Source organism: Phoenix dactylifera, chromosome 4 (genome assembly GCF_009389715.1).
Source record: "Phoenix dactylifera cultivar Barhee BC4 chromosome 4, palm_55x_up_171113_PBpolish2nd_filt_p, whole genome shotgun sequence".
Classification (NCBI taxonomy): Eukaryota; Viridiplantae; Streptophyta; class Magnoliopsida; order Arecales; family Arecaceae; genus Phoenix; species Phoenix dactylifera.
Genome location: NC_052395.1, coordinates 21,312,506 through 21,340,390, shown reverse-complemented (window position 1 = coordinate 21,340,390; position 27,885 = coordinate 21,312,506). Strand labels below are relative to the sequence as shown.

General features: G+C 39.4%; 5 protein-coding genes across 6 annotated transcripts in view; 3 read left to right on the top strand and 2 right to left on the bottom strand.

Moving 5' to 3' along the window:
• LOC103707157 (probable proteasome inhibitor) overlaps window positions 1-27,885 on the bottom strand; it is a 72,277-nt gene that overhangs the window by 15,167 nt on the left and 29,225 nt on the right. The gene's annotated exons all lie outside the window — the stretch shown is intronic.
• Window positions 2,163-14,331, top strand: LOC103707159 (multiple organellar RNA editing factor 9, chloroplastic-like). 2 transcript variants are annotated; one of them, XM_039125839.1, is made up of 5 exons: window positions 2,163-2,561; window positions 5,506-5,642; window positions 5,738-5,803; window positions 5,889-6,065; window positions 14,113-14,331. In XM_039125839.1, the coding sequence occupies exons 1-4, from the start codon at window positions 2,203-2,205 to the stop codon at window positions 6,059-6,061; spliced, it is 735 nt and encodes a 244-aa protein (XP_038981767.1). In that variant the 5' UTR covers window positions 2,163-2,202; the 3' UTR covers window positions 6,062-6,065; window positions 14,113-14,331. The 2 variants fall into 2 exon arrangements, with proteins under 2 accessions (XP_038981767.1, XP_008789768.1); XM_008791546.4 differs by lacking the exon at window positions 14,113-14,331 and adding an exon at window positions 6,156-6,469 and having other exon boundaries at window positions 2,196-2,561; window positions 5,545-5,642.
• On the top strand, window positions 12,350-14,427 carry LOC103707160. The gene is made up of 2 exons (XM_008791547.3): window positions 12,350-12,916; window positions 14,113-14,427. Exons 1-2 carry the CDS (start codon window positions 12,436-12,438, stop codon window positions 14,151-14,153), a joined length of 522 nt encoding a protein of 173 aa, XP_008789769.1. The 5' UTR covers window positions 12,350-12,435; the 3' UTR covers window positions 14,154-14,427.
• Window positions 17,217-18,719, bottom strand: LOC103707208 (fasciclin-like arabinogalactan protein 21). The gene has a single exon (XM_008791612.3). It carries the CDS (start codon window positions 18,449-18,451, stop codon window positions 17,393-17,395), a length of 1,059 nt encoding a protein of 352 aa, XP_008789834.2. The 5' UTR covers window positions 18,452-18,719; the 3' UTR covers window positions 17,217-17,392.
• On the top strand, window positions 23,105-24,332 carry LOC103707161. The gene has a single exon (XM_008791548.4). It carries the CDS (start codon window positions 23,203-23,205, stop codon window positions 24,076-24,078), a length of 876 nt encoding a protein of 291 aa, XP_008789770.2. The 5' UTR covers window positions 23,105-23,202; the 3' UTR covers window positions 24,079-24,332.

Below are 27,885 nucleotides of genomic sequence, written 5' to 3'. Positions count from 1 at the left end.
AATATAAGTTTGCATTATTTTTTTTTTTATAAATAATCTTGCTATGTGCTATAAACGACTTTTAGAGTTCTTAAATTGGTCCATTTGATGATTTAAAATATAACAACATGATAAAAAAATCATATATGTATACGTGTTTTCGTAGGTTTTACCATAAGAGGTTTGTTGAAAAATATACATACCCATACTTTTCTACCACAATGCATATATCATGTCACCATTCTTAGGAATATCCAGAAAATATGATATACATCAAGCAGAAGCATAAATACACCCCTATTTCATTATATATTCCTTCACAAGGTTCATATACTCTTTTGTTTGTAACGTGAAAACAAAAGAATTGTTGCAAAAATTTGATAAGGAAAGTGCTTGTGAAAATAAAATAAAATATTTAGAAAAAAAATGCACACCCAATTAGGGGTGAGTTCTTCCCAAAGTATGATTTTTTAACTTTCCAATAAAGTAATTATATATTTGAGTGAACATTTTTCAAGTAGACAAAGTCTGATGGACCACACTAGTTTTTTGACCTTCAATGTTTTAAAGCCTAGAGATATCTACAATAACTAGTTATAAAGCAAGAGCAACTGCAGGCAAAATGCTAAAATTTTTAGATTTAAGATAATTTAACTATAGTTTAATTTCTTACAATATCTAAAAATAATTATTTCATAATTAACTTTTTCTAATACATTATCTCTCATTTTTGGTTCACAAGTATCTCACTTCCCCTGTTATTGAAAATTCTTAGTCCATATTTTTTCTCTTATTAAATAGGATTTTTCTCACCTATTGGCTCCAAATTTAGCATTTTCCATTGTATTAATATAGATTAGATTAAGTTGTTTGGTAGCTATCCTTAATTCTCTCATCTTTTTATACTTGCTCTATCATTCTACCCAAACCCCGACGAGGAAGAGCTACGGTCAGTAAAATACAAATATAATGGTTCTAGATTTAGCTATTATATATACTAATCAAATCATTGCTAATAAATAGAATGGAAAAGTATGACCATCCATTTCAACAAAGACCACATCCTAGTTCAATAGCTCTGCATCTATTATCGCAAGGTTATTTTGTGTCTATATATTCAACTCTTTTTCTAGTTCTTAAAAACAAACAATGCTAGAATTTCATTGTCCATTGAAGTCTACCATATTCAAGTCTTTGAGAAAAATCCAACTAAAGTTTTTACAAAAAATTGAAAAGTTGGGAAACTAAACCGCTTTTTGTATAGTTTAAGGATAATATAAAAAGTACATTTACATATTTTCAGGTTTCAAATTGTATCTCTCTATACATGCACATTCATTCATGCCTCCATATACATGTATGGGTTTATGCAATTTGATAAATGTATTTCCACTTTTTTCTGTGTTCTTATTGTTCCTCTCCCACTAGAGAGGAAGAACTAATCCAATAGCAATTCTTGAGGGTTTTCAAGGTCCTGGACACAAACTGCGGCCGGCTTACACGAGAGACTGACTTACATTATTTACATAGAATGAGGTTTTATATGTAAAATGATTGTTTTGCACGAGAAACTTATAAAAAAAAATATATATACAAAATAGTTTAGAGTAATATCGGGAGTACATTAATTTAGAGTAGAAGGGTGGCAATTGGGTCAGATCAGATATGATAGGATCAAATATGAATTGGGTCAAATATCTAAATTCGACCTATTTATTAAATAAGTCAAATTCATATATGAATCCGTCCTGACTCCTATTTATTAAACAGATAATTAAACAGATTTTTAACAAATTAAATATATTTAAATAAACTAAATAGATTAAGTAAGTTGGATTACACATGTCAGAAATATATTAAGCAGGCTAATATATCGTGATTCGATCTAATTATTAAATAGATTAAATATATTAAAAATTTAAATTTAAATCTAATTTATTTAATAAATAGATATAGATAAGTGACCTCTTTATAATCTAAATTTATTTATATTGAACCTAAATTTGCCAGAAATGGATCGTTCCTCGGTTAGATTGACGGGTTGGTACATTGCCACTTTAGTTCGGAGGTTCCAAGTGGCAAGCGCTTGAAAGTCGAAACCATACCCTAAAAATAAAAAGCTACTTTCCCGGTGTTCCCACATACAAAACCCTAAAACCCCCCAATCCCAACCTTATCTCCATCCCCCCTTCTCCCCCCAAACACCCCCCCCTTTCTGCTCCAATGGCGACCATGAACTCCTCCTCCCTCTCCTCCCCCAAGGCCCAGATATTCTCCTCTCCGAACCCTAGAATGGCCCCACGCCACACCCTTGTCCCCGCCCTCCGCCCCAACTCCTTTCTCCCCCCTCTCTCGTCCCGCCACCGGCCAGCCTTCCGGTCGGGGGTGGCCCGGGCGATGGCGGCGGACAGAGAGTACTCCTCGAGGAGGAGCAGCAGCAGCGAGCCGAGAGAGACGATCCTGCTGCCTGGATGCGACTACAATCACTGGCTTATCGTCATGGAGTTTCCTAAGGACCCCGCCCCCACCCGGGAGCAGATGATCGAGACCTACCTCAACACCCTCGCCACCGTTCTCGGAAGGTAAAGGGCTTTAAGATTTAAAAAGATCGAATCTTTGTGGAATAGGGATCCTCTTTCTAAAGATTTTTCAAGATTTCTAATGTCCGGCAACTTGATCCGTGGTAATTTCATATTTTGTTATCTTATTTTTATTTTTAATGAACTATGACCGTTTTCCTGAATGTCTTTCTTGGAATCATGATGATTGGTATCATTCTTGAAGTTTTTATCTGTTCTGGTATCATTCTCTTTTTTTTTTATGGAAAAAAATACTATGATTTTTTTTTCTAGAATTCTTAATATAATTGTCTTCGAAATTTATAGAGAAGAAAATAGAAGAATTCTAGCATGATGGTTCTAAATTTTCTCTGCATTTTTCTGATTTGTTATTGTGTTGATCAAATTATTATCTGACAATTGAAACTAGGGGTGAAACCATCATTTTAGCTACTAATAATACTGTGGACATTATTTTCTAATATTTGTTTTTTTTATTAGAATCTATTATATGGTGGGTTCTAGACAGACTACAGATTCAAGGTTGCAAGGCATCCTGTAAAATGGGGATAAAAGCATGGGGGTAGTGTAATGCCACGTCCATTTAAAGTGGCTTGGAAAAAATTGTGAAATAGGACAACCAATTCAGTTATATGGAAACAATTTTTTAGTGACTTGTGATCTGGGCTTGGAATTTGATTTTTGTATGTTTGGTAGATTCAAATAAGTTAAAGAGATAAATTGAAAAAAATGCATGAATGTCTGAAAGGATAAAATAAGCATCAATTTAACAAAGTTGCCAAATGTGATAGCTAAAATTTACGCTGTATTAATTTAACTCTGTGTCATTGTGATGAAATGAAATACAAGAATATTGTAACAAGTGTTCATGCAAGCACACTAGTTTGTGGATACTTGAGCATATGTCCTGGCTAGTCAATGGAAATTCTGCTCATATGGTGGAGGTAGCCACGCACCCTTCACTCCAAACGCCAGTCAGGTGAGTGTTCATTGAGGTTGTGTGGCTATATTATTGACCACTCGATGTACCCTGGTCAGGAAGATTATTTTGGACTCCAAATGTAGGATGATTAAGTACCACAAAGTAGTTTATATGCTATAACTTTCTTCTTGTAAGACCACCTTTCAGACTACATCAACAAGCTACTGTTTTATAATTGCTAGTAACATTATAAGGCCGTATTATGGACTTAGGATAATGGTTGTAAACTAAAAATTGGTGGGAAAAGGAAAGGAAGGCATCATATTTTGAACACAAAAAAAAAAAAGAACAAAAGAAACAAAGACAAAGAAGAAGGATGAAACGAGGACTAAGTGAAAAAGACAAGGGCAAGAAAAGGAAATAGTTGAGAATGAAGGAAAGAGAAGGGAAAAAAAGCAAGGTTTAGAAGGAGAGGAATATTCTGGTTGTAGATTTTGTAGTTCTTTTAATTGCTTTGCATCTACCTGACCTAAGGAAATTTTTTGGTATGGTGAATTCAAGATGAACAATTATTTGATGATTCAAACTCAAGCTAGTGCTGTGAGAGTTGGATATCGAAATCTACAAAATAGTGGATGCAAAATAAGAAAAGAACAATGCAGGCTCTGCAAGGAAGGACATGACTGTGTGCAGGACAATATGGACAAGGAAAAAAAAATGCTTTCATTCTATAAGGTCGTGTCCGCCCTAGTATGTGACATGTGAAAAAAATGCCTTCCATACCTAAGCCTTGGATTGATGTTTGGACTGAGTTTGATTCTTGAAAATTCATCTAATGTTTGATTGAAGATTTTAGGAATCTGTTGGAGTTATCAGTAATGAATTTTAGGAAGCGTGGATGGTTTGGTTGTCTTCTTTTGGCATAGGAGTAGTGAATGTTGCCTTTTCTTTTCCATCCTCTCCTGACTCCTACTTTCGCCACTGCCAATTATATTTCCACAAGATGGACCTAGGGACCATTTGGGTAAACCAGATAGTCAACATGGAGTATTGATTGTTGAAATCTGCTATGGGACTTCAACTTATCCTAGATTTTTATTTCAGGCGTGTTAGGCTGCTTCAAAGTCGATAGCTTTTAATATTGCCTAAATGATTGTACAAGGACTAACAACAATTTCCTGCATTCTTCTATTACATTGTGAACAAAACAACTTATGGATTACAGACTTAAAAGAAATAAGTACTGCTGTTGCAGATGTCCTATAGAACAGCCTTAAGAATTGTTATTACAAAAATATTTAGCTTATCTTCTAGTAATGGTTGTTGTGATTGACTAAGAACTTAATTAATTTCAATATCTTCATATATTTGGATTTCATAACTGTCCTTTATAAATTTTGCAACACTTATTTCTAATATTTTAAAGCAAAAGCCTTCACATGGACACACATGGTAGAGGACATAAATTGCATGTTTAAGTATCCTTCACAGTTAGTAGATACACCCCTCCATATTCACTCTCTTGTAGCTGACCCAGGGAAATAAAGAAGAGAAATGCATACAAAGTTTATATTTGTCAAATGTTTCCAATTAACCATAATAGATGGGATCACAGTCATGCAGTAAATGTTCTTTCCTTCTTGAATAAATCCATGCACCAAGATCTAGTATGCTTGTAATTACATTATTGTAACTCTAAACCATGGTCTTTGGTGATCTTATGGAGCTAAGGTTCATATACTAATAACTTTTGGAACTAATGAATTGGAGCTAGGGTTCATATACTAATAATTTTTGGAATTAAAGAATTATAATATCCAAACACTATGTCAGCCTTGCAAATACATAACCGTGTCCCATAGGCAAAGCATGCCTTGATTTAATATGTTTCAACTAGTATCAAGTGATCGCCATGCATATGCTTGTAATTTTGCTGGCGTATTTGAGGACTAGAGCTTATCAAATATTGTAGGAGTAGAAGATGAGAAGAAAACAAGGCTCTCATTCCAGTTCTCTGAGTTTCAGATCGGTCAATCTTATTTCTGACATAGTGGCGTTTTGCAGCATGGAGGAAGCTAAGAAGAACATGTATGCATTTAGTACAACTACTTATACTGGTTTTCAGTGCACTGTATCTGAGGAGACTTCAGAGAAATTCAAGGGTAAGCTAGTATCTTGGTAAAGATTATATATTCTTTCTGTAATTTTCTTACCATCCATCTTAATCTGTTCGTAAATTGATTTGCACCTTGTGTAGGATTGCCTGGTGTTCTATGGGTGCTACCAGATTCCTATATCGATGTGAAAAACAAGGACTATGGAGGTAAGTTTAAGCGCTGCACGTATGTTATTGTCAATATATATCATTCTCAGATGAATTTAAGTCCATGATTTGTTCTCCCATTTAGGTGATAAATATATAAATGGGAAGATAATTCCTTGTACATACCCAACCTACCAACCAAAACAACGGAGTGGTTCAAAATACCAGAGCAGAAGGTATGAGAGACGGAGGGATGGTCCTTCATCCGAACGGGGAAGGCCAAGACAACAAACTCCTCAACCCGAGTCAACTTCTTAACGAGGTAAATATGACAGGATTAGCTATTACACCATTGTCATCAATTTTTACTTGCCTGCAATCTTAAACAATTTACATCGATGCTGTGTTGCGGGTAGATCATTAAATGTCATGCATCAATGAATGGATGGTACTTTACCAAATCCTATGATCTGGTACTACCTTATGTCAATTCTACAATGAGACAACTTTTCTGATGAATAGAAGTAGAATTTGCTGATGTGGGATGAGTGGTGTCATTATCAAGTGGCTGTTCATATATCATGCAACATAAGTTTTGTGGTACTTGTGAGAAACTTCACAAGTTCATTATATGTCAACTACAAATTTCAGAACCGGATGTATTATTTAACCACATGCTGTCATTTATGTGACTTTAAATTATATTCATTCTTGATTTTGGTAAAATTTAGGAGGATTTTAGAAATATGTTGAAGATTGAAAGGTGAACAAATAAAAACAATATAGATTAAAATTATTAAAGACATTCGGCTGAATAAGAGAATTCAGAAAAGTCTCAGAATAAATATTGAAGAACTGGCAAAAAATGTCATGTTTTGCTGCTGTAAAAACAAATCAGCATGCAAGTATTCTTTGTTTTCGCACGCCGACAAGTGCCGTGCCTTTTCTTTTGAATAAGTTTAAAGGCACTAATGAATAAATACTTCTTTTGAAAACAAGTGGATCCCGGGATTTATGTGAATGCTGATGTTTCTATAACAACCCCATTTATCACAACGTGTCCTTGGACACCTCTCAAAACTTATAACAACTGCACAAGTTTATTCTTCTAGGTTTCCTTCAACCGCAAATCCTTGTCCAATAGAACCCTCTCTTGCAAACAACCGATCTACGTCTGATACCATGCAATTTACCATGCAATTTCTACAATAACTTTTGTTTTACGTGGGGCTCGCGTGGACCCACCAGATCCTGGACACAATTTGATCAGAACATGGGCTCAACCATAATCAAATGGGTTTGTTAGGTGAAGGTTGGTGGAGACACACCATCAGATTCCAGCTACCCTTGATTGAGGATTTACTTGTTTTCATCCTTGTGATGTCCGGATATCTCCCTCTCTTGTGAGTTCTTATAGTGGTGCACCAAGATAAGCGCTTGATGAATAGGGCCCATAGAAACGAGCGGCTGTGATTGACTACATGCGCGGTCATGTAATGCATACAATGTAGGATATAATTTCTCCTCAAATTGTTGGAGGCACTAAAGATGCTCAATTTTAAATTGAAAAAACCAATTTTAGGTGATGCACTTAAAAAAAAAAAAATCTAGTTGACATCCATTTAGTTAGTTAACCTTATATGAAGTCGGGTGCCTTTTAAGCCAGGTAATTTAATCCATGTGTTTAGAGGTCGAGATATCCTATCATTTTGGTGGGTGGCAGATATTAAGATAAGATGAGGAGACTGCAGAAATTTGAAGGAAAAGCGATAAGCAAGATGTCCTTAGTTTCAAACACGTTCACTGATTAAAGAAAGAAAAGATAAAATATTTTAAAATCTCAACTAACGTAAGAGATTGGGATATTATTTGGGGCTCAACCATGGAATTACACCAATCCTTCCATACGTGGTTCACTAGGAGATTGGGTGGTCTCTGGCTGAGCATTTTGGTAAGGTGCTGTAAATCACCTTGTTGTCGGCTCCAATGACCTTTCATAATATTTTATTCTTTGATATTTTCAGGTGTATTCATACTTGAATGGTGGGAATTGCTCCTCTTAGCCAAAAAATAAATAAATAAAAATGGTTTATCTTGTTTTCATATCAACCTAGATCCATGTCAAGGTGTCAATATATCAGTTTATGTTGATATCTGGTACCTTGATATATTGATTCAATATTTAAATATCAGCTTAGATATTTTAAACAATTTATTAGCATTTTTAATCAATTTTAACTTGATTAGTATCCAAATCAAAGTTTAAATTAGCAACTAATCTCTAGTTTACTAGTTAAATCAAGATTATGATACGTTTGTTCGTGATATTTTTTTTTTTGGATGAAATAGATTGAATTCTCTGTCTGTATATCTTGATATCACCACCCATCGAGATGGCCGTCAATGCAGTGGAATAACAGATTACAGATATACTAATAAATAATTTAAACACTATTAAGTAAATTAATATTGTACTGATTAATACGCAGAACCAAATCTAGAAGAACCTCGTATTGCTATGCCCGAGGGTGATCATTGGAGCAAGTCCAGAATTTCGAGACAGTAGTTTTTAATGCTGGCCAAAACAACAAGAACAAAGACACTGATGTCTCCTCGGGTTCTAAGATGGTGAATGAGATGGCCCGTCCTGGTCCCAACTCGGCTCATCTGCAACCACGATACATGCTTGTTTCCGTACTGTCATGAATCATTCAAGCCATTGAAGCACCTGTGGACCATTAGATTTGGTACCAATCTGTTCTCGCCGGACCAATAGTATTTTTGGTGGTCCTAACATATTCCATCTATAATTTGATCATAATTTGATCAATCTCAGCCACACCATCAAATAACCATTGAGTTGGATGGCCGTATTTGAGTAGCTCTATGCTTGTGGTGGAACGAGGACTTCTTGAACTTGGCTCACTAGGGAAGAAAGGGCGAGGAGAATTTCAGAAGAAATATGGGACAGACAGATCTTATAAAGGGAAAAAGATAAAAACATAAACAATTCTAGTAGGCTAATCTCGTGAAGGGAACTAAAGAATTTAAGGACTCAATCATTGATGTCTAAGGCCTGTCATTAGGGAAGCTGGAGCCAAAAAAAGAATGGCGTCTTCCTACAAGAGAGGTAGCGTCTAATAAATTCTCCCCCTTTATTGCTTGGAGCTCTGAACCAGATTAAACTAATAAGACGGTGTTGGCTAGCTTTGCCCATGTTTCAGAGTGGGTTGGTTATCTTGCAAAGTGCCCTTGCTTTCTTTATTGAACGACTCCTAAGAGAAAGAATACGACGGACTTGAATTTTACTCTAAATAGAATAACCATCAATACAAGGTGTATTAGGCTGGCTAAGTGGGTGTAATGCATGTCTCAAATGTTTAATCGATCATGTCTATTGCTTATGCTTTTTACTATTAATTAGGATATGTAACTATTCGAAGATAAATGTTAGATTGAAGTTATGCTGTTTTTTTTTTTATGGGGCGGCAATGGTAGAAGTGGAAAACTTTCCCTCGATTTTATTAAAAGATTGAACATGCGATTAGTATAAGGAAAAGAGAAGTGGGAAGTTTTACGTACGAGCTGAGAAAGGTACAAATAGTTTGCTAAAATAAAATCATTAAAAGTCTTTGGAGACTATTAGTATAGGATTAAAAAATTCAAAAAATATCTTCTGCCTAGTCTTTTTAGGTGACATCTTGGGTTGTGACAAATTGTATCACAACAAACTTTGCCTATAGTCTATATGGACCAGGAGATACAACTATGGGTCAATCGTGGTGTTTATGATTAGATTTGAATAGATTTAAACTTTTAACTTGACACGAACGTTAAGATTTGAACAGAAAAGTATGTGAGGACTCATGCAGGTGTTTATTTAGTCCCACATTAATTATTAGTCGGAAAGATGTTGAGTATTTATACAGGATTAAAAAACTCAAAAAAAACCTTCTGCCTAGTTTTTTTAGGTGAGGTCCTAGGTTGTGATAGTTTTTCCTCTCTTCTTCTCATGAACCAAATGACTCCTTGGGCTCGTTTGGTTCGCGGGAAACATTTTCCTTCCTAGGAATATGATTCCTGGGAAACAAATTTCTGGGAAGAGGATGCCTAGGAAAGTACTTTTGGCATGTTTGGTTGACCATGGGAAGGTGACAAATTTCCAAGATGCTTATGTTTGGTTGGCCATCCACTTTCCTAGGAAAGTTATATATAATTCCTATTATGCCCTTAATAAAAATTAGGTTTTTAATGCCTCTTTAATGCTTCTTTAATGCTGAAGGGACTTTTTGGGAAAAAGTAAAAATGGAGTGATTCCCGCCTCATGGGAAAGTAACTTTCCCATGTTTCTCATGGGAAAGACTTTCTCATGAAATGTGGGAATCACATTTCCATGGGAATACAACTTTCCCTTCTCTCTCCTTTGAAAACTCCAACCAAACAAGAGGCATCTCATTACTTTCCCGTTGACCACACTTTCCCCCCTTCTTTTCCCGCGAACCAAACGAGCCCCTTAGCTTTTTCCCTCTCTTTTCTTACTAAAAAATTTAAACCATCAACAACCCCATGCCCCTTCTCTCTTATTGTATTACAATAATTGTTGATCACCCTTTGCCGCATGGCTTGGATGAAGTGTTTCATGTGCAAAGAACGGGCCCTGTAACAGTATTCTGAGATTCATATTCACATCATTTCATTATATCCATGTACAGATTGTGCAAGTGAAGTCGAAGGCAAGGATAAAGATTATCTATACTAATAGTTGGTAGGATGGACTCGCTGACTTTTCTTAATTTACGATAGAAGGTAAATGAAAAAAAAATACTATTACAACTACTAAGTCAATGTTTCAAAAAAATTACAGACAAACATGAATTAACGGAAAAAAAGTTGATTAAACCATGGCATTTGTGTAAGGAGAAAAGGGGATATAAAGTAGGAAACACATTTTTAAAGTATATATGAATTGGATGCCGGAATGAAAACTTGCCAAAAGAATGAAATTTCAAACCTAACTGCACTTCATCCTCGTATAAAAATTTCACATAATACTCTCATTGTGCTTTCGGGTTAATATAATTGTAAATATATATGAACAATACGATAAGCATGCATGAAGAATGCATAGAGAGAGAACAAAATTAGCATTATTATATGAAGACTAAAATTTAACCAAAAGATGGATATTGTAGAAAGATAGTTATGGAAAACTTTATTTTTCAGAAATACTATAATTTATATTTATCAGAGGTGCACATATAAAGAGTTCGGATCGCCTATGCTTATAGATATCAAAATGGTGCATGAATGAGTCAAATACGCAATCAAATTAGCCTACATGTTCGACCTTTGGTTCTCAATCACCATTATGAACTACATTTGAAAGAGGGGATAGTTAGCATCCATTCCAAGGTCAACATAGAACTAATCTATTACACACATCTAACTTACTCACCTAACGATTTAGATGGCTTCAGAAGAAACACTATTTTTTAAACATTAATATTTCATATCATAAGCCTATTTATTATCATAATGGTCATGCTTATATCCAATCATTTATTTTTATAGAAAATGGGGTCGAGAAAGGGATTAATAATACTCGCCACAAGTGCCTACAAATTATTTAGTGGTCGCAGCTGTCTCTGATCTGGCCCCCTTAAAATAAAGCTTGGGAAACCTCGTAATTTTCTCCATTATTTTGTCGCCACGCTGCCACTGCCACTCTGGTTTCCCCTTAAAGGATTCTTTTCCAACTCTTCTCCATGCCATGACAAACAGGCCAAAATAGAAGGCTCAAACCTCCATTCCGCTGGTCCAACGATTTATTGGAAACTACGGAGCCCGTGATTACCTTGTACTGACCCAAACGCCCTTCTTCATCTTAAAATCTTTATATATTTTTATTACATAACAGCTTATGGCATGTGAAGCCGGCCAAAATTAGGAGCTATGTTGTTTATATTTGTATATATTTCCGTTATAATTATTTTATTGTTCAACAACCTTAGCCAGCCAAGCTTCTTCCTTACTGATATTTTTTTTATAACCTTTCGGAATTTGTATTTTATTGTTGTTCATCAACTCTTCTCCGTTATAATTATTTTATTGCTTCACTTAAAATTTATGTACTTGTTGAAGCCTGATTTCCAGGCTATCTTGACGCGAAGCTAATATCGAGGAGACTTAGAAGATTTGGTCTGTGTACGAGTTTGGAAGGAAGGAAAAAATTGATAAATAAGTAACACATATCGGAATATTCATCAATATGAATAAATCGGGATATGATCCACCAATAGGCTGAAAGGAAAAAAATATATTTAAGATTCTCAAATCTAAAGGAACCCTTATAGTAAATCTTGAATTAGATAAAAATTTAAAAAGATATATTTTATTTTACTTATTGATAGAATCTAATAATAAGGTTTTTGACTTTTTGGAGTCCGTTCAGATACTGGTCACGCACATGTTTTATCTTCTTTTCCAATTCAAAATACCCTTCCAGTGAGGCGGTCCCACCGGCTATTTAAGAAATTTTATACCACCTTTCTACCAACCCTTCTATTTGCTTTCTTCTTTGCCCTCAAATCTCCTCGCAATCCTCTCTCTCCCAAAATCTCTTTCTATCTAAACCCCCTCCTTAAACCCTTCTCTCATCCTCCTTCTCTTTCTCCTCCTCCACGGAATCAACCATGGCAAGGGTCCGGCCTTTCTCGATTCTTTTAACGTTTCTAGCCATTATAGCTCTCATGGGCCCCTGTTCGTCCCTCGCGGCGGCCGGAGGCGGCGGCGGCGGCTCGATCCACGAGCTGCTGCGCGAGCACGGCCTCCCGGCCGGGCTCGTCCCCAAGACGGTCGAGTCGTTCGACCTCGACCGGGACTCCGGCCTCCTCGAGGTCCGGCTCGAGAGGCCCTGCTACGCGATGTACGACGAGCTCGCCTACTTCGACCAGGTGGTTCGCGGCAACCTCAGCTACGGCGCGCTCCGGGGAGTGGAGGGCTTCTCCCAGGAGGAGCTCTTCCTCTGGCTCCCCGTGAAGGGGATTCTCGTCTCCGATCCGTCGTCCGGCGTCATCCTCTTCGACATCGGCCTCGCCCACAAGCAGTTGTCCCTCTCGCTCTTCGAGGAGCCGCCGGCCTGCCGGCCGGCGGTGCGGCAGGTCGTCGCGGAAGGTGAGGGGCCGCGAAAGATGCGATCTTGATGGCTGTTTTCCGTTTCAAATCCGGCTCAATTGTCTTTTGTGCATATTTGTTGCTCTGTCTTTCTGACTCCCCGGGTAGCTTGCATTTATTACTACTCTCCGTATGATTCTAACGTGTTCAATTAAAATTTTTGGCTCATTGAAGATTTTAGTTTAGATTAGATCTATGTGCTTTATTTATACATATATTTTTTCCTCCGACTATTGGGGGATCTTTTGGAGTCTTCAAGAACTAGTAGATCTACTTCAGCCATCATCTGCTGTATTGTTAGCATCATGCGTTTTTCTTCTTGTTTTTTTTTTCCCCTTGATAGAGGTTTGTAGATCTATGTGTCCTTGATATGGGTTTATTGGTAGTAAGTGATTCTATCGAAATTTTCTAAATTCTATGTTTGATCCTTCTTTTCATATTAATTTGTGTTGTTATTTGTACTGTGTTTTAAGTATTAGAATTGTTTCTAATAATGTCTACAACAATCTAATTGATTTTACTTACTGAACTGCCGCTCTCGATGGGCAATGGAAAATTGGAACCACCAATACCGACTTAAATTTTCATCCTTTTTTATCTGTCTGCTGGTTCTAATGACAAAAATCTATTTACTTCAACTTAGGAGTTGCTTTCCTTTTGCCGTTTTCTTAGCACACAACGTTGTATATACTTTAGACGATGGCTTTGATTTCTAGGCACTGTTCTTGTCTTTTATGTGCGGCAGCAATATGACTCTGCAATTCTCTCTTCAAACTACTTTGACTTTTATTCAATTTTGCCATTCAACTCTCTTTTGGAAACTCTTCTATAGTTGAATAGATTATGTATCTGGAAATCGTTTTCTTGTATATGTAACCCATTTTTTCCTTTCTTTTTTGCTTTATCTAGTGTTCTCCAGTTGAAATTGGTTATCTTTTGCTGATCTGTATGGAAGTTTGTTTCCCAGATATTTACTTCTGGGCGTTCTGTTGCAAACTTTCTCTGGGTTGCTTCACCTTTACCCTTTATTTTTTTTTGAGCTGTTACAGATATCCAGTCTTTTTTTTTGTGGGGGTGGGGCTCAAAGTCTTCTTTTCGCTTTATTTCCCGAAGCTATGTGCTATATAACAAGTTGTTCTGCACCTTCTGTCTGTCGATTTTTAACTAACCGTACTTGATGTGTGTTTGCTTTGCAGTGCTTTTGGGTAGAAGGGGTGGATTCCGAGCCCAGAGATGAACTTAGAAGAGAAGCTCCGGTCTTTCTTTCTTCCCTCAAACCTTACTCTCTCTCTCTCTCTCTAACCGGATTTCATGATGTAAAAATGGAAATAGTGGAACTCAATGTCTGATAGACCCGTCTCCCCTTCACCTCTTCATATGTGGCACGGTTTTTAGTGTGTTTTGGGACTAGATTACACGGATGAAGTTTTGAGATGAATGGTGTGGTGTGCAAGCCTAGTTCCGTGTACATAAACTGGCTTTACGTTTATACTAGCGATGGCTTTGTGATCGATGATCTCCTGGTGGGTTGTCATTCTTTTATGATGCCATCTACCGAATCTTGTCACCTTGCTAAGGTGGCATAGCTACCGTCCGGCTGTCATTCATTAATGATGCATTGGTCGTTGTCTACCGAATCTTGTAATGTTGCTAAGGCAGCCATGTAGCCAATTAAATGTTACGTCTCATGTGATGGGACTAAACAATGATGTCAATTTGTTCAAATGGTCTATAAAATATTTATAAAAGAATGTATTTTTAGGCAAGGTATGGGTTGGCCAAACGACTTGTTTGGTTGTTGGGTTGAGAATGAAAAATGTAGTTTATCCGAGAAAAAAAATACCTTATATTTAGTTGATTTTTTTAAAAATAATTTTTATAGAAATAAAATTTTTATATTTTGTGAAAAAGATGTGAAATAATTTTTTGCTAGAAATTTTCTTAAATTTTAAATACAATGAAAAAAGAATTTTTTTTATTAACATTATAATAGACATTATATATATATATATATTTTAAAAAATAGTTGTTCAACCAAATAAAAGGCAAAGAATATTTTCTTCGTGAGCCAAACGAGTTCTATAAATTTTTATCAAATCATCACTTGAAGTGAAAAATAAAAAATTTCAATCCTCGTCTTCTTGAAATTTGCTCACCTTTATCTCTCATTGCTAGCTCCTGTAACATTAGGTTTTCCTCTAAACCATTCCAATGTAGTTAGTCTATTTTCTCTCTTGCTTGATAAGCACCCAGGCATATCCTTGAGATAAAAGAATAGTGTATCAATCAAAAAACACTAAACTAAATATGTATTTAATATTCTATTCTATTGTTTTAACTCTATTGATATAGTGATATAACTATTTGCTTTATATTTCTAAAAGAGAAAATCCTACATTTGAAAATTTTTTGCTGCTATCAGCTTACAGCGAGTGCCACGTTTCACATTATGCTTCCTTTTTGTTTTTGTTTTATTTTGTGTGTATGTGCGTAATTACATCAGGCAAATTGTTATATATTTGAGCGATAATGCATGTGGATTTGCGATTTGATTTTCTTCTTGTGTAAATTACTGACCATACTAGATTAACCCCAAAGGGCATGCCGACCCCCACTAGATTAATTCCATTGAGATCGGCCAGCGAACCTATTGATCTCTTCTCTTGCTGCCTTCTTGTCCCTCTCTTCCTCTCTCGATCTTGCTAGATTTGATGGTTCCTGTCCAAATTGGCTCTAAATTTTTCTTCTCTTTTTAAGTAAAATAGTGTCTCACACGATAGGTGCGTGAGTGCAGCCCTAAACTGTTCTTTCACAACACCTTTTTTTTTTTTTGTTGAGGTTTTGACGTTCGACAGCGTCACTATCCATATGATATTGAGATGCACAGAACATATTGTGAGGCCCAATAGTCCCACATCGAAAAGACCACGTGGGCACTGGGTGCCTCACTTGCTCCGCGAAGGCGGGGGCGTGACTTTTGGTATTGAAGTTGAGGACGGCTCTTGTCCGATGGTGGGAAGGGTGTGGGCATAATAGTCCCACATCGTAAAGACTCGTTCCAGAGCCTGGGCATATGAGGTGGGTGTCTCCAAATCTTGCAGACGTATTTTGGGAGGAAAATAAAATCGGAGAGGGGTGAAGGATGCTTGCGTGAAGCTCTGGAACCGGACAATATCTGGCAGGGGAGCCCCGTATTTCCTCCTTATGTAGCCCCTCAGGTGGGCACTGGGTGCCTCACGTGCTCCGTGGAGGCGGGGGCGCGATGTGTTTGCATGATGCTAAAGTGGGCCTCACGTAAGTTTTCATTGATCTCTCCGATGAAGTTGCGGAAGCTATTTATGAATGAGCATTGCTATCTGATTCCTACAAAAGAGATCTATCATAAATGATGCAGCCATACTTTATTCTCGCACGAGCGCACGCCACATGCATCCACAGTAGCTACGAGTGGTTTCTGATCCTTGTTTGCTGGAAAGTACTCCCTATTTCGGAACGATCCGGTGGATCAGTCTCGAATGGGCCTTTAGGCTGTATGTGGTAGGGGAATAAGTGGAGGGTTATCCCTTCATGCGAGGGGTTATCCCACCAAGTACCCAAAGATGGCGGAAAATAGTGCTATTTGAATAAAACGACTTATTCCTATTATTCTATTTGCTTAAAGTAGATAAACAGAATTATTCTGCACAGCAGGGAACATAACTGTCGCAATTTTAATTTTACCTCTGTTTCAAGTAAAAACTTGATTGATTTGCACCCAAAAATTGGGTCTATATATCCTCAGCCCAAACAATACAGCACCCAGGTTTTCTAAACTGCAAGCCACTAATTAGAGATGATTTAACTGAAAATCCTATTGAGTTTGTGGATTGAGCTAGTAAACCAGCAAAATTATAAGATTACAAACTAAGCTAGATCTATATTTATAAGTATCTAAAAATAGTTTTAGAGAGAGTCGGTCCGAAACCCACATAAAGAGAAAAGAACACCTATTGAATATAGGCCTATAGAATTCAGACCTTATTGCTGGATACTTATGAATACAAGTTTAGCATACTTTGTAATTTTTTTATTTTGCTGGTTATAGTGGACCAATTTATAAACTAAATAGAATTTTCAGCTCAATTATCCGAATAGACCAAATTCCGACAAACACAACCTTGTAAAACCGGCTCCAATCAACTCCAAACATCTAGAAATTACTTTTATGTGATAAAACCAATCAACGGCCACAGGTAGGCCATTCAATGAACTGAAACGATTGCATTCAATCTGGTACACTTGACCGCTATGAACTGAATCTGGGCTGTTCATCTTTGAACCGGGCCCATACCATACATTGTGACATTGCATTCGCTATGTCATATACACATCCGATCACAGCATCACAACCATGTGATCCGTGTTCGCTTCAACAAGGCGTTGAATAGACCGTCTATGCTACAAACTAAAATAGAAGATCAGACGGTCATCGATGAACTAGGTCGAGAGCGGCTTCGGTTCGAAAGCCCTAGAGATCCCATGTACTACCACCCCTTCGGTGGCGTACACCTCTGGTTCGGTGATCTCCACGCCGTTGATTGCCACCGCGCCGGTGCTCCCACCTGCGGTGATCCGAAGCTCCACGTCCTTGGCCAACGTCCGGATTGCCTGTCCCACGGGCATCGCCGCCAGCTCCCCATACGCGAACCACCCAACGGCCACGTGGCGCTTCACCGCGCTCTCCAGCAGCGGCGCGGGCGACGCCACTTGATCGAATCCGCTGTCTTGCGGCGCGAACAACGTAACGTGGTCCAGCGCCAGCGAATCGCGGGTCACCGCGTCAATGACCGCGCTGAGGCCCACGGAGAAGGACACGTATCCCCGCACCCCCAGCGCCTGGACCACCCTGGCCCACGGGACCACCACCGGCGCATCAACGGCTGTCTTTGCGTCGCAGATCGCGTTGGGGACGGGTTCTTGGCCGTCGAATCGGTGGAACGCGCCGCTGGCGCCGTGGATCGCATGGGGCCCATGAAGGAAGGCGTCGGGGTGGGAGATGGGGACGCCGTTGATGCTGATGGAGCGATCGAGGCCGTCGGAAGCGGTGATCAGGAGGTTCTTGGAGCGGTGGAGGGTGGGGAGGCAGCTGCCACGGGGCATCTTGAGGAGGTCGGAGAGGGAGAGGCGGAGCGGTACGGTGTGGTAGCGGAAGAGGTGCTCCGCGACGGGGAAGGAGAGGTCGGCGACGGCGGCGTCGGGGATGGCGAAGAGGGTAGCGGCCTGGGCGGGGGGAAGCAGGGAACCGGGAGAGATCTGGAGGATCGCGGCCGTGAGGTGGAAGCCGGCACGATGGAGAATGAGGGCAGCGTCTGGCGAGAGGTCGGCGGCCGGTCGGGGCCCGGCGGTGGCGTTCGGAGTCGCATCGCCGGACCGCGGCCGATGGCCGGACGAGGAAAAGGAGGAAGAAGAGAGGGCGGCGACGACGAGGGCCACGGTGGCGGCGAGGTAGACGGGGGCGTGCCACCAGTGGGAGCAGGAGCTGGAGTCGCTCGGCATCGCTCACAGTCGCCGGAGGGGAGGGGGGTGTGGGGACGAGGAGTTGAAAAGACTATCTTGCCCTTCGTTTCTTGGGTGGAATTCTTGGACGCGGAAGAATTGGAGGAGATGATGGCGGTGTTATGGTCTTTTAGATTTTCTCGCTAAACTATTTTTGCGAACTCGGGAATAGAACCTTCAATTCAGACTTACAGCTGTAGCTGTGTACCGCTTCATGTACTCCATATTCTTTTATTCGCTTTTTTATCATTCGCATTAATCTAAAAACAACGCTCCCGCCGTTATCCAGTATTCTCTTCCTCTCTCTCTGAGTCATTGGAGCAAGAAAGGTGATAAAAAAGCGAGTTTATTAAACAAGTCAGGTTCGAGTTCCAGAATAATAACCTATTTAACCTGTTTAAAATTAGTCCGTTTAGTTGTCTATCTTATTCGAAGGAGACTGGTGCCCATTACCGAACCTAATTGCTTCGACCCCAACGCATGTTTATATTTATTCCGAAAGTATAGGCTTTTGAAGAGTTCTTCTGAGTGGTAACGACGAGGAGTCTCGGAAGGAAGAGGTTGGGCGGAGGAGTCTAAGGTTTCGCCTTCCCATATACGATGTTGATGGCGGACGTCGTAGAGAACCCACGGAGCCCTTCTTCTTTGATTCTGATGCAGTAAATGGCATCTATGATTAGGGTTAGGGCTAAAGCTTGGAGGAAGGGGTGGGGTGGAGGGTGGAGGAGTTTAGGTTTTCACCATCTCTTGTACGACGTTGATAGGGGGCACGGTAGAGAACCCTCGGGTTTGGGGTGTGGGATGAGATGAATCATGGCGAGATCGACCGATCTGAAGGCAACGCCAAAGATTTGGGGGACACTGGAGGAGCTGCTCCTTGCATGCGCTATGAGCTTTCATGGGACATGGAGCTGGGACTTGGTGGCCATGGAGGTCCAGAGCCGAAGCCCCTTTGCTCACCACCTCCTCCTCATGCTGGATGGGTGTAGGGAACGGTATCGCAATCTTCAGCAGCACTTCTCCGCCATTGACGAGTAGATCGGTGGCTGGCCGGAGGTGGTGATCCCCTTGCTCGAGGAGCTGGGAAAGCCCTGTGCTGCCAAGATCCGTTGCGACGTCCAGCACTATGACATTTCAATTTTGTAAGAAATCGATGTCTCCATTTCCTATATTTTTTTTTTTTTTTTTTGGTTATATTTTAGCACTTATTGGACATTTGGACGAGGATCTGATGGTGTTGATGATTACCCTCAAGGACTGTGTGTGTGCGTGTGTGTGATTGTTCCGTGACTAGGAATGGTGATTTGAATTCTACTTTGGATTAGATATAACAAAAAGTTGTAGCTCCCAAGCATGTGTTCGATTTTTAACTATTTGCAATAGTGTCTTAAACAAGTTATAGGCGTGATATATTTATAGGCGTGATTTATTTATTGAACATACATATTTTAAATTCTGACCTATTTAATAAATAAATTAAATTTAAATTTAATTTTTTTTAACTCGACTTGTATCTGACCCTAGGTCGAGTTCGACACGTTCGCCGCATCTAAATAACACCCATCTATTTATAATATACTAATGGTTGTGATTATAGGATGCTATTAGCTCGCATAAACATCCACGTCCGTACAAACGGAGAGTTGTATCATCCATTTGGGATGTTGCTGTACCATGAAACTGTTTCATCAGGTGTCTAGTCAGTTGCATGGTTGATTCAATGGCTAGGGATACGAGGTTTTCCTGGTAATGGTGATTTATGAAGTGCTAAGTCATTTATTTGTCATGTGTAGTGCAGTAAAATGGATTTTACCTATTTTTGAAAAAAAAACCCAACCCGGACCCCTATAATTACCTAGTAAGAATCATTTTTTTCTTAAGTAATGACATGACTTTTAGTTATTTGCTGGTACCCAGAGATTCTCCCATTTAACCTAAAATGGCTTCCTATGATATCCAAGGAAGTCTTCTGTAGTAAGCAAATGGAAGGGATTGGATGGCATAGATGTGGATGAATATCCTATTTGGATAATTCTATTGGATTCTTAGTGGAAACAGAATTTCAAGTATTATAGAATGTGAGACTTAGTCTATGTCTCTTCTAGTCCATTCCTGTAGGATGGGGAAAAAAAAAATTGTAAGATTTTTTTTTTTCCTCCTTATGATTTTGGAGCCGGTCCGCTCTGAAAAAAAATTCTGTGAATTCTGTCAATATAGGCCTGGCTCAATATTTGTTCCTATGAATATTATCTAAACAGATCCTAAATCAGAAATTTTGGTCCAAATTGTTTCAATCAGCAAAAAAAAGGTGGCTAGAAAACTATCAATCAAAGATGCAGACTATATTGTCTATGATCTTCTGAAGCTCAAATCCATCATTCTGTCAAATACTAACTTCTGGTGTGATGCCTTATTGGTCCTTCTCAGGGGATGCAAGAAGCTCGGATCCTCGAACATCACCGGCCGTGGGAAATTTGGGGTGGTTCGTGAAGTCCAAAGTTTGCCGCGTATCTTAGAAAGTACCAATATGACGAGGGGACCTTCCCAGAATAGTCGTATTATTTCTGCCCCGACCATGTTGAAGACTACTATGAGGATGGTATCATGTCATGTCATTGTTCCCATGGAGCTCGTTAGCATGTACAAGGGACCTGATCAAGTAGCCATCACAGCGTATACCAGATTTTTTTGAAAATATAATATCTGAAAAAATAATTTTGGTATGTTTAATTGATCATAAGAAAGTGATACATTTCAAAATAGCTTATATTTAGCTGAAAATCTACTTTCTAGAAAAGTTATATAAAATATATATTGTATTCTTAATTAAAAAAAACTTTATCCATATTTTTTTGATGGCTTAAAGGCACTTTAGGAAAAAAAAAAGAATTCCAATACTCAACAGAAAGTAGCTTTTCCATACCCTCTATAGATTTTTTTTATGAAATATAAAAATCTTTTCTATACCCTTCATAATTTTTTTTATAAAATATAGAAATTTTATTTTTACAAAAATACTACTTTCTCTTTTTTTTGAAAACTTTAATCCAATAAAAATATTTTTTTATTTTTCTGTTGGCCATATTTTTTTTTTTTTTTTTTTTGGCGAACGAAAGAAGTTCTAAACTTGAAGCAGTTGATAGATATTAACAAGTATGTCATTTGCTTCTATTTTGAAATAAATTGGTTCTACCAGTCACTCCGTGCTTCATTTCTGGAGACAAAAGAAGGGACATCAGAAGCAAACTTCTATTAGCTCCCGTTAAGCCCAAATCCCTCCAATTATAAATCGCCCTCGTCCCGGAAATTGACTACGTTCTTAATTAAGTGATTTCCGTCCTATGAAACAGAAGCGCAAAACTTGAAAGTCGCAAACAAAGAGCTCGTACTACAACAATAATGTGAAGCGAAGCTGAAGTCCAAAGACGTTATTAAGAGTTCCCTGCCACGGGAGAGAGCACTGGCCGTGTTTGTATATTATTTTAATTCCATCCTCGTAGGATCAGCATCATCAGAAAAATTTAAAAACAAACATTTCACATTGAAGTCACGTCAGCATTGGAATAATGTCACCATTTACCACTTACTCTAAAAACCGAAAAAAAGGGGCATGTAGAGGTAGGAAGTGACAGGGGAAAGAAAAAATAATAATAAAGCATAAACGAAATGTAAAAAGTAAGATTCTATTTAGGATTTTTTTCTTATTTAAAAAAAAATACATCAAATTTTATTTCTAAACTTTAAAAATATAAATAAGTTCGATATAGTCAGTTATTTATGTATTTTTATCAATATGATATGATTATGATGCTCAAAATAGTGATGATGGTGAAGGTGGATGCCATATTAGTGGTGGCAATAAAAATGATGGTGGTATATAGGCGGAAGTTGTGGTGCCAATGAGGGTGGTTATGATAATAATGATAGCAATAACAATATGATGGCGATGATGATGGTGGTAAAAATTAATGGTAAAAATAAAAGCGATAGTTGTGGTGATAAAGGGCATAAAATTTTTATTTTTAAAAATAGTAAAAGTATTGTTTTAAGAAACAAAGAATATTGTTTTTCAAAAAATGAAATAAAAATAATAGCATAAGTATGTTTGTGATTTTGTTTTAATAATAAAAAATAAGAAATAAAAAAGATACAAAATAGACCTTCAACATTTCAAAAGTAGGTTACACCAACATTAGAAAAATGTCAGCATTCATCATTTGCCTTTAAAATTGAACAAAAACGCGTAGAGGCAGAAAAAGACGGGAAAAAAAAACATTTAAGAATGGATTTTTCAAAAAGACCTTAAGGACGAAGGCACAGGCGACTCCGGTGGCTATATTGAACCAAAAACGTCTCTTCTCCCATTCGACAAGGCCACAATCCGTGGCCGGGGGTCACAGCTGTCCATGGATCCACGGTGCAACGGCTAATGATCACGCGGTGGAAGCCATCATAGAGGCATGGCGTTGACCGTCACTATCGACATTTACTCCGATGAAGGAGAAATTATCTCCTAAACGACGCGCAACGCGGCGCGCACCTGCCAACACCAACCGCTCGTTTCTGAAGGCACGCCTGCATAAATAAATGCCAACGGCTGTGATTGACGGCCGTGTAGGATGTAATTACAAGCTTGTACCCTTAGACGTCTCCTTTAAATCTTGCCTGAGAAAGGGAGAACTCTCATCCTGCCCTCTTCTCTCCTCTCTCTGATCTCCCCTCTCTTGCCCAAGCCTGAGATACTTGAGTTCATGGCTCCATACCCCCCTTTAGCTGAACTACCTCCTGTTGTGGCTCCTCTCCAACCTACCGTGCCGTGCCCAAGATGTGGTGGTCTGTGCACCATCGCCGCTCCTTTGAGCTCGTCTATCAGCTGCAAGCTTTGCGGTCTAACTGCATCATATCACAACGACGGCAAATTCATCGTGATCGTAGAGGGCTCGCCGATTAGCATCCAAGAGGACACTATCAAATACAACAGGGGCGCCCTCAAAGTCGTCAGTGGCGGCAACATCTGCATCGACCGTCAAAACAACATCCACGTTAAGGGCGGCAGCAAAATTTCCGTCCGCCGGTGCAACAACATCCACGTCGAGGGCGGTGGTGATGTCTCCGTCCACAGGTGCAACAACATCCATGTCGAGAGTGGGGGCAGCGTCTCCGTGCACCGGTGCAACAACATCGACGTCGAGGGTGGCGGGAAAATCTCCGTCCATCGTTGCAACGACATCCACGTTGAGTGCAGCGGCGATGTCTCTGTCCACCGGTGCAACAACGTCCTTGTCAAGGGTGGTGGGAAGGTCTCCGTCCACCGGTGCAACAACTTTGATGTTGAGGGCGGAGGGGATATCTCCGTCCACCGGTGCGACGGCTTTCGTGCTGACGGCGGTGGCAACATCTGGGTTCACAGGTGCAACGGCGTCCAGATTGAAAGAAGCGGAAACATCTGCATCCACCAGTGCAATAATATTTATGCCACAAAGAGCGGCAATATCCGCATCGACCGTTGCAACGATGCCCACTTGGATGGAAGTGGTGATGTACGCATTCGCCGGTGCAATATTGCTGCAGTTGAGAAGTGCGTGGATGCCTGCATTAATCGGTGCAACACTGCTAGTGTGGTTTAGATCAGCACTGGTTCCAGCTTATATATATTGATCTGTTTAGCAGCAGAAGCAATCTTTAATTTTGTCTGTTTGGTGGTTGCAGGAGTCTAATAGTTAACATGGAAGACCTTTCGGTTGTGTATTTCCCTGCTTTTCTCGTAGAAAAGTCAAGGTTACTGGTTCTCTTTTGTCTGTAATATTTGCCTGAGAGGCAGCATATCCCATGGTCATGCTATCTTTCGTAAATAAAAGTTTGTCATTGTTCGTCTGTCCAAGTGCTGAATGGTCAATTTTTTGAGAATATGGTGATTACTCATCACCACTCAGGTTTGTCTTGAGACTTCTTGCAGAAAGAGGTAGATACCAAACTACGGACAAGTTCAAGTCTTTGGTTACGGAATTATATAACATGAGCTATACTCTATTGATACTAAGAAAAAAAATGGTCGCCAAGTCAGAGGATCATATTTGTGTTTATCTTTCTAGATATATGGGGTTGCATATTTAATGTCTAGTTAAAACTCTTTTTCTTCGATCAAGTCCTATGGTGTCACCTTCCCAAGTCCGACCTAAGAGTAACATGAAACAAAAGGACATAATCCACATGTCTAGGTCATCCACCCAAAACCAACGCTTACAATTATAATTTTTTTGAATTATTTTGTGAATCATGTACTTGGGGAAGATAACCTTCCTTAAATTAAATATTCTAAAGTCCACAAAGACTTTTGTCATCTTAGTCAAATTTTCTTCGGTATTAAGTAACTCAGTTGGCCATACCTATCATGGAGGAAATCAAGTGACAGACGAGACGCAGACGGAATTAACTATACAACAATTTTAGTCAACGATTAGTCATTTTATTAACCTCTTTTTTTATTTTATGATGTCCACAGCAACAACATTGACATCTTTTACTTTTCCAGAGAAATCAAGAAAATACTTCAGTATCTTTTGCCAGGATATCTTCTTGATGGATTCATTGGTTTAGTAAGGATATCTTGGTAGACCATCGAAACCTAAGCTTGGTCTGTAGTTGGCCGCGAGAAACTAAATCCAAGAAGCGATCTCTGAAGAAAGAAACGCTCAAGGTTCACCTGAAAAAGAAATTTGCAATTCGTGCAAATATATAACAAGAAAGGCTACGTAACTGGTGCAACCTGTGACATGGAGCTCATGTCTAGATGGAGGGCCTCACATGTATGTGTGAGACGATACCGTCAAATATTCTTCTATGCAGATGACAACGATCTAAAGTCTTAGGGCTCGTTTGGTTCGCGGGAAAAGAAGGGGGGAAAGTGTGGTCAACGGAAAAGTAATGAGATGCCTCTTGTTTGGTTGGAGTTTTCAAAGGAGAGAGAAGGAAAAGTTATATTCCCATGGGAACGTGATTCCCACATTTCATGGGAAAGTCTTTCCCATGAGAAACATGGGAAAGTTACTTTCCCATGAGGCGGGAATCACTCCATTTTTACTTTTTCCCAAAAAGTCCTTTCAGCATTAAAGAAGCATTAAAGAGGCATTAAAAACCTAATTTTTATTAAGGGCATAATAGGAATTATATATAACTTTCCTAGGAAAGTGGATGGCCAACCAAACATAAGCACCTTGGAAATTTGTCACTTTCCCATGATCAACCAAACGAACCAAAAGTACTTTCCTAGGCATCCTCTTCCTAGGAATTTGTTTCCCAGGAATCATATTCCTAGGAAGGAAAATGCTTCCCGCGAACCAAACGAGCCCTTAGTGTATTTTCCTATCATAATAGTTAGCGTTACGGGTTGATCAATCTGTAATTTTTTATTTTCTTAATAAATTTTGGGGGAAGTGACTCACTTCCTCCGTTCCTCCTCAATAAAAAGGAAACACCGAGAATTAGAGGATCTGTAGATGCTGTTACCAATGCTTATCGTAATTTGGTGAAACAGTGAAATCTGTGCCAGAGGACATGAATCCCTCCGTTTTATATTCCCACAGGTCTGCTCGCATCTGAACTGTGTGCGATCTGCTTCAGGTATGGAATTAATTATGCCTCTTAAAGCTCATTCCTTTGTATTCCGTACCTCGCTCCGCTTTGGTCTCACATATGAACTTCCTGGGTTTATTACCCTCCACCAAACAAATGGACTGCGACGAGGAGGCCGAGAAGGCCAAGAACAAGGCGGAGAGGGTTCCAGTCCAATGACATCGAAGGTGCCTAGAGAATGGTGCATTGGTGCTCTAGGCCCAGCGACTCTACTCCTCTCTCCTTGCCTCCCTCGAATGCTTGCCGCGTTCAGTGTTCGCATTATTGCTGCTGCCGGAGGACTGAAAAAATTGTATTGGATATATGATTTAAATTGCTTGTGCTGTTCATAGCATTAATATGCTTTACTTACAAGTTGAGCTCCCATATATAGTAGAATGCAATAATAAAATTTCATAATTATGGAAAAGATACAAAAAATCATATATAGTATAATACAATAGTAAAATTCTATGATTTAATATAAATACTAATTTTGAATATGATAATTAGATCCGATAATTTTTAGAGATTCATTCGAGCTCATATATCAGATCGAGCATGCAATTTGTGGTAGCTGTGATATCATACTAAGATAGTGTATACAATATATGGCAGCCGTAATATCTAATATCATATATACTATAATAGACGGGATGTGTATTGTTGCTGGAAATTGGATTTGAAGGTGATTGCGGACCGAGGAGGAGGAGCTCCGGCTGTGGTGCGGTGGCAGACGGCTGTCTCCGGCGGACCTGTAAGAAGCCTTTGGCCGGGGGTTCCGACGAAGGCCCTCTGATGCTTAAGTCAGAGAGAGGCTTTTTAATGGAAAAAAAGAATGGAGATATCTTTTTTTTGAGCCGGAGGAGAGGATGGTCCCGCCTTAGAGCTTTCCCCCCTTCTTATAGGAGGGGGTGCAACTGTTACTTGCTGTCGGGTGTGATTATACGAATCAATAAATTACCGCAAACGGCCTGAGATCTCGGGCTAGCTGGCGACCGGTTGAGATTGTGTGAATTTCGAACGTTGGCAGCCGTTGAGGCAGAGATTGCGGAATTTGATCCCGAATACGGAGGACGTGATTTTCGGTGGAGTGGGGGTCGATTTCTCCATTTGACTGGGTCTTTCTTGGCCTTGAGGTCAATCGAGCTTAACTCAGCCGAGACCAGGCCTACCGAGGTCGTGCCTTCTGAGGACAGGCCTGCCGAGGTCGTGACTGCTGGGATCGTTCATGCTGAGGTCGTGGGCGCTGAGGTTGGGCGCGTTGAGGTCGGGCACGCTGAGGTCCAGCGCGCTGAGAACATGCTTGGAATCGTCACGCTTGCCACCGAATTTCGGTGTTTTGACTGTGTGCTCTGGATGATCCACTTTTCCCATAACATGTATGATTTTAAGCTGTAATAAAAACCATCAAGAAAAAGAACCTGCACTTGTTGACTCAACCGGACAATAATTGTTTCGTTGCCACCGATGATGCATTTAAGCTTGTTATCCAGGCGTGGGAGGCTATATCCAGCAAGGCCAGTAGCTCAAATGTAGGCTCAGATGGTTTGGCAGATTTAGGTGCTGGTTATCAACATAAATCTTGTTCACGTGCTAGGCCAAGCTCAGGATCTTCCTCAGCCCAGTCTGATACAAAAACTATTTCAGATGCCAAGGTTGCATGCCCCAGGTGGACGGCATGAGGGGATGGTAAAATGGCAAATTTTATCCAAAATGGCTAGGTGGAAAATACTTTTTAGGTTTTTAGTCCTGTAGACATTCTTGTCACGCTACTGGTTTAGATCCATTCAAGTCTAATCACAAGTACCACAATTGATCTA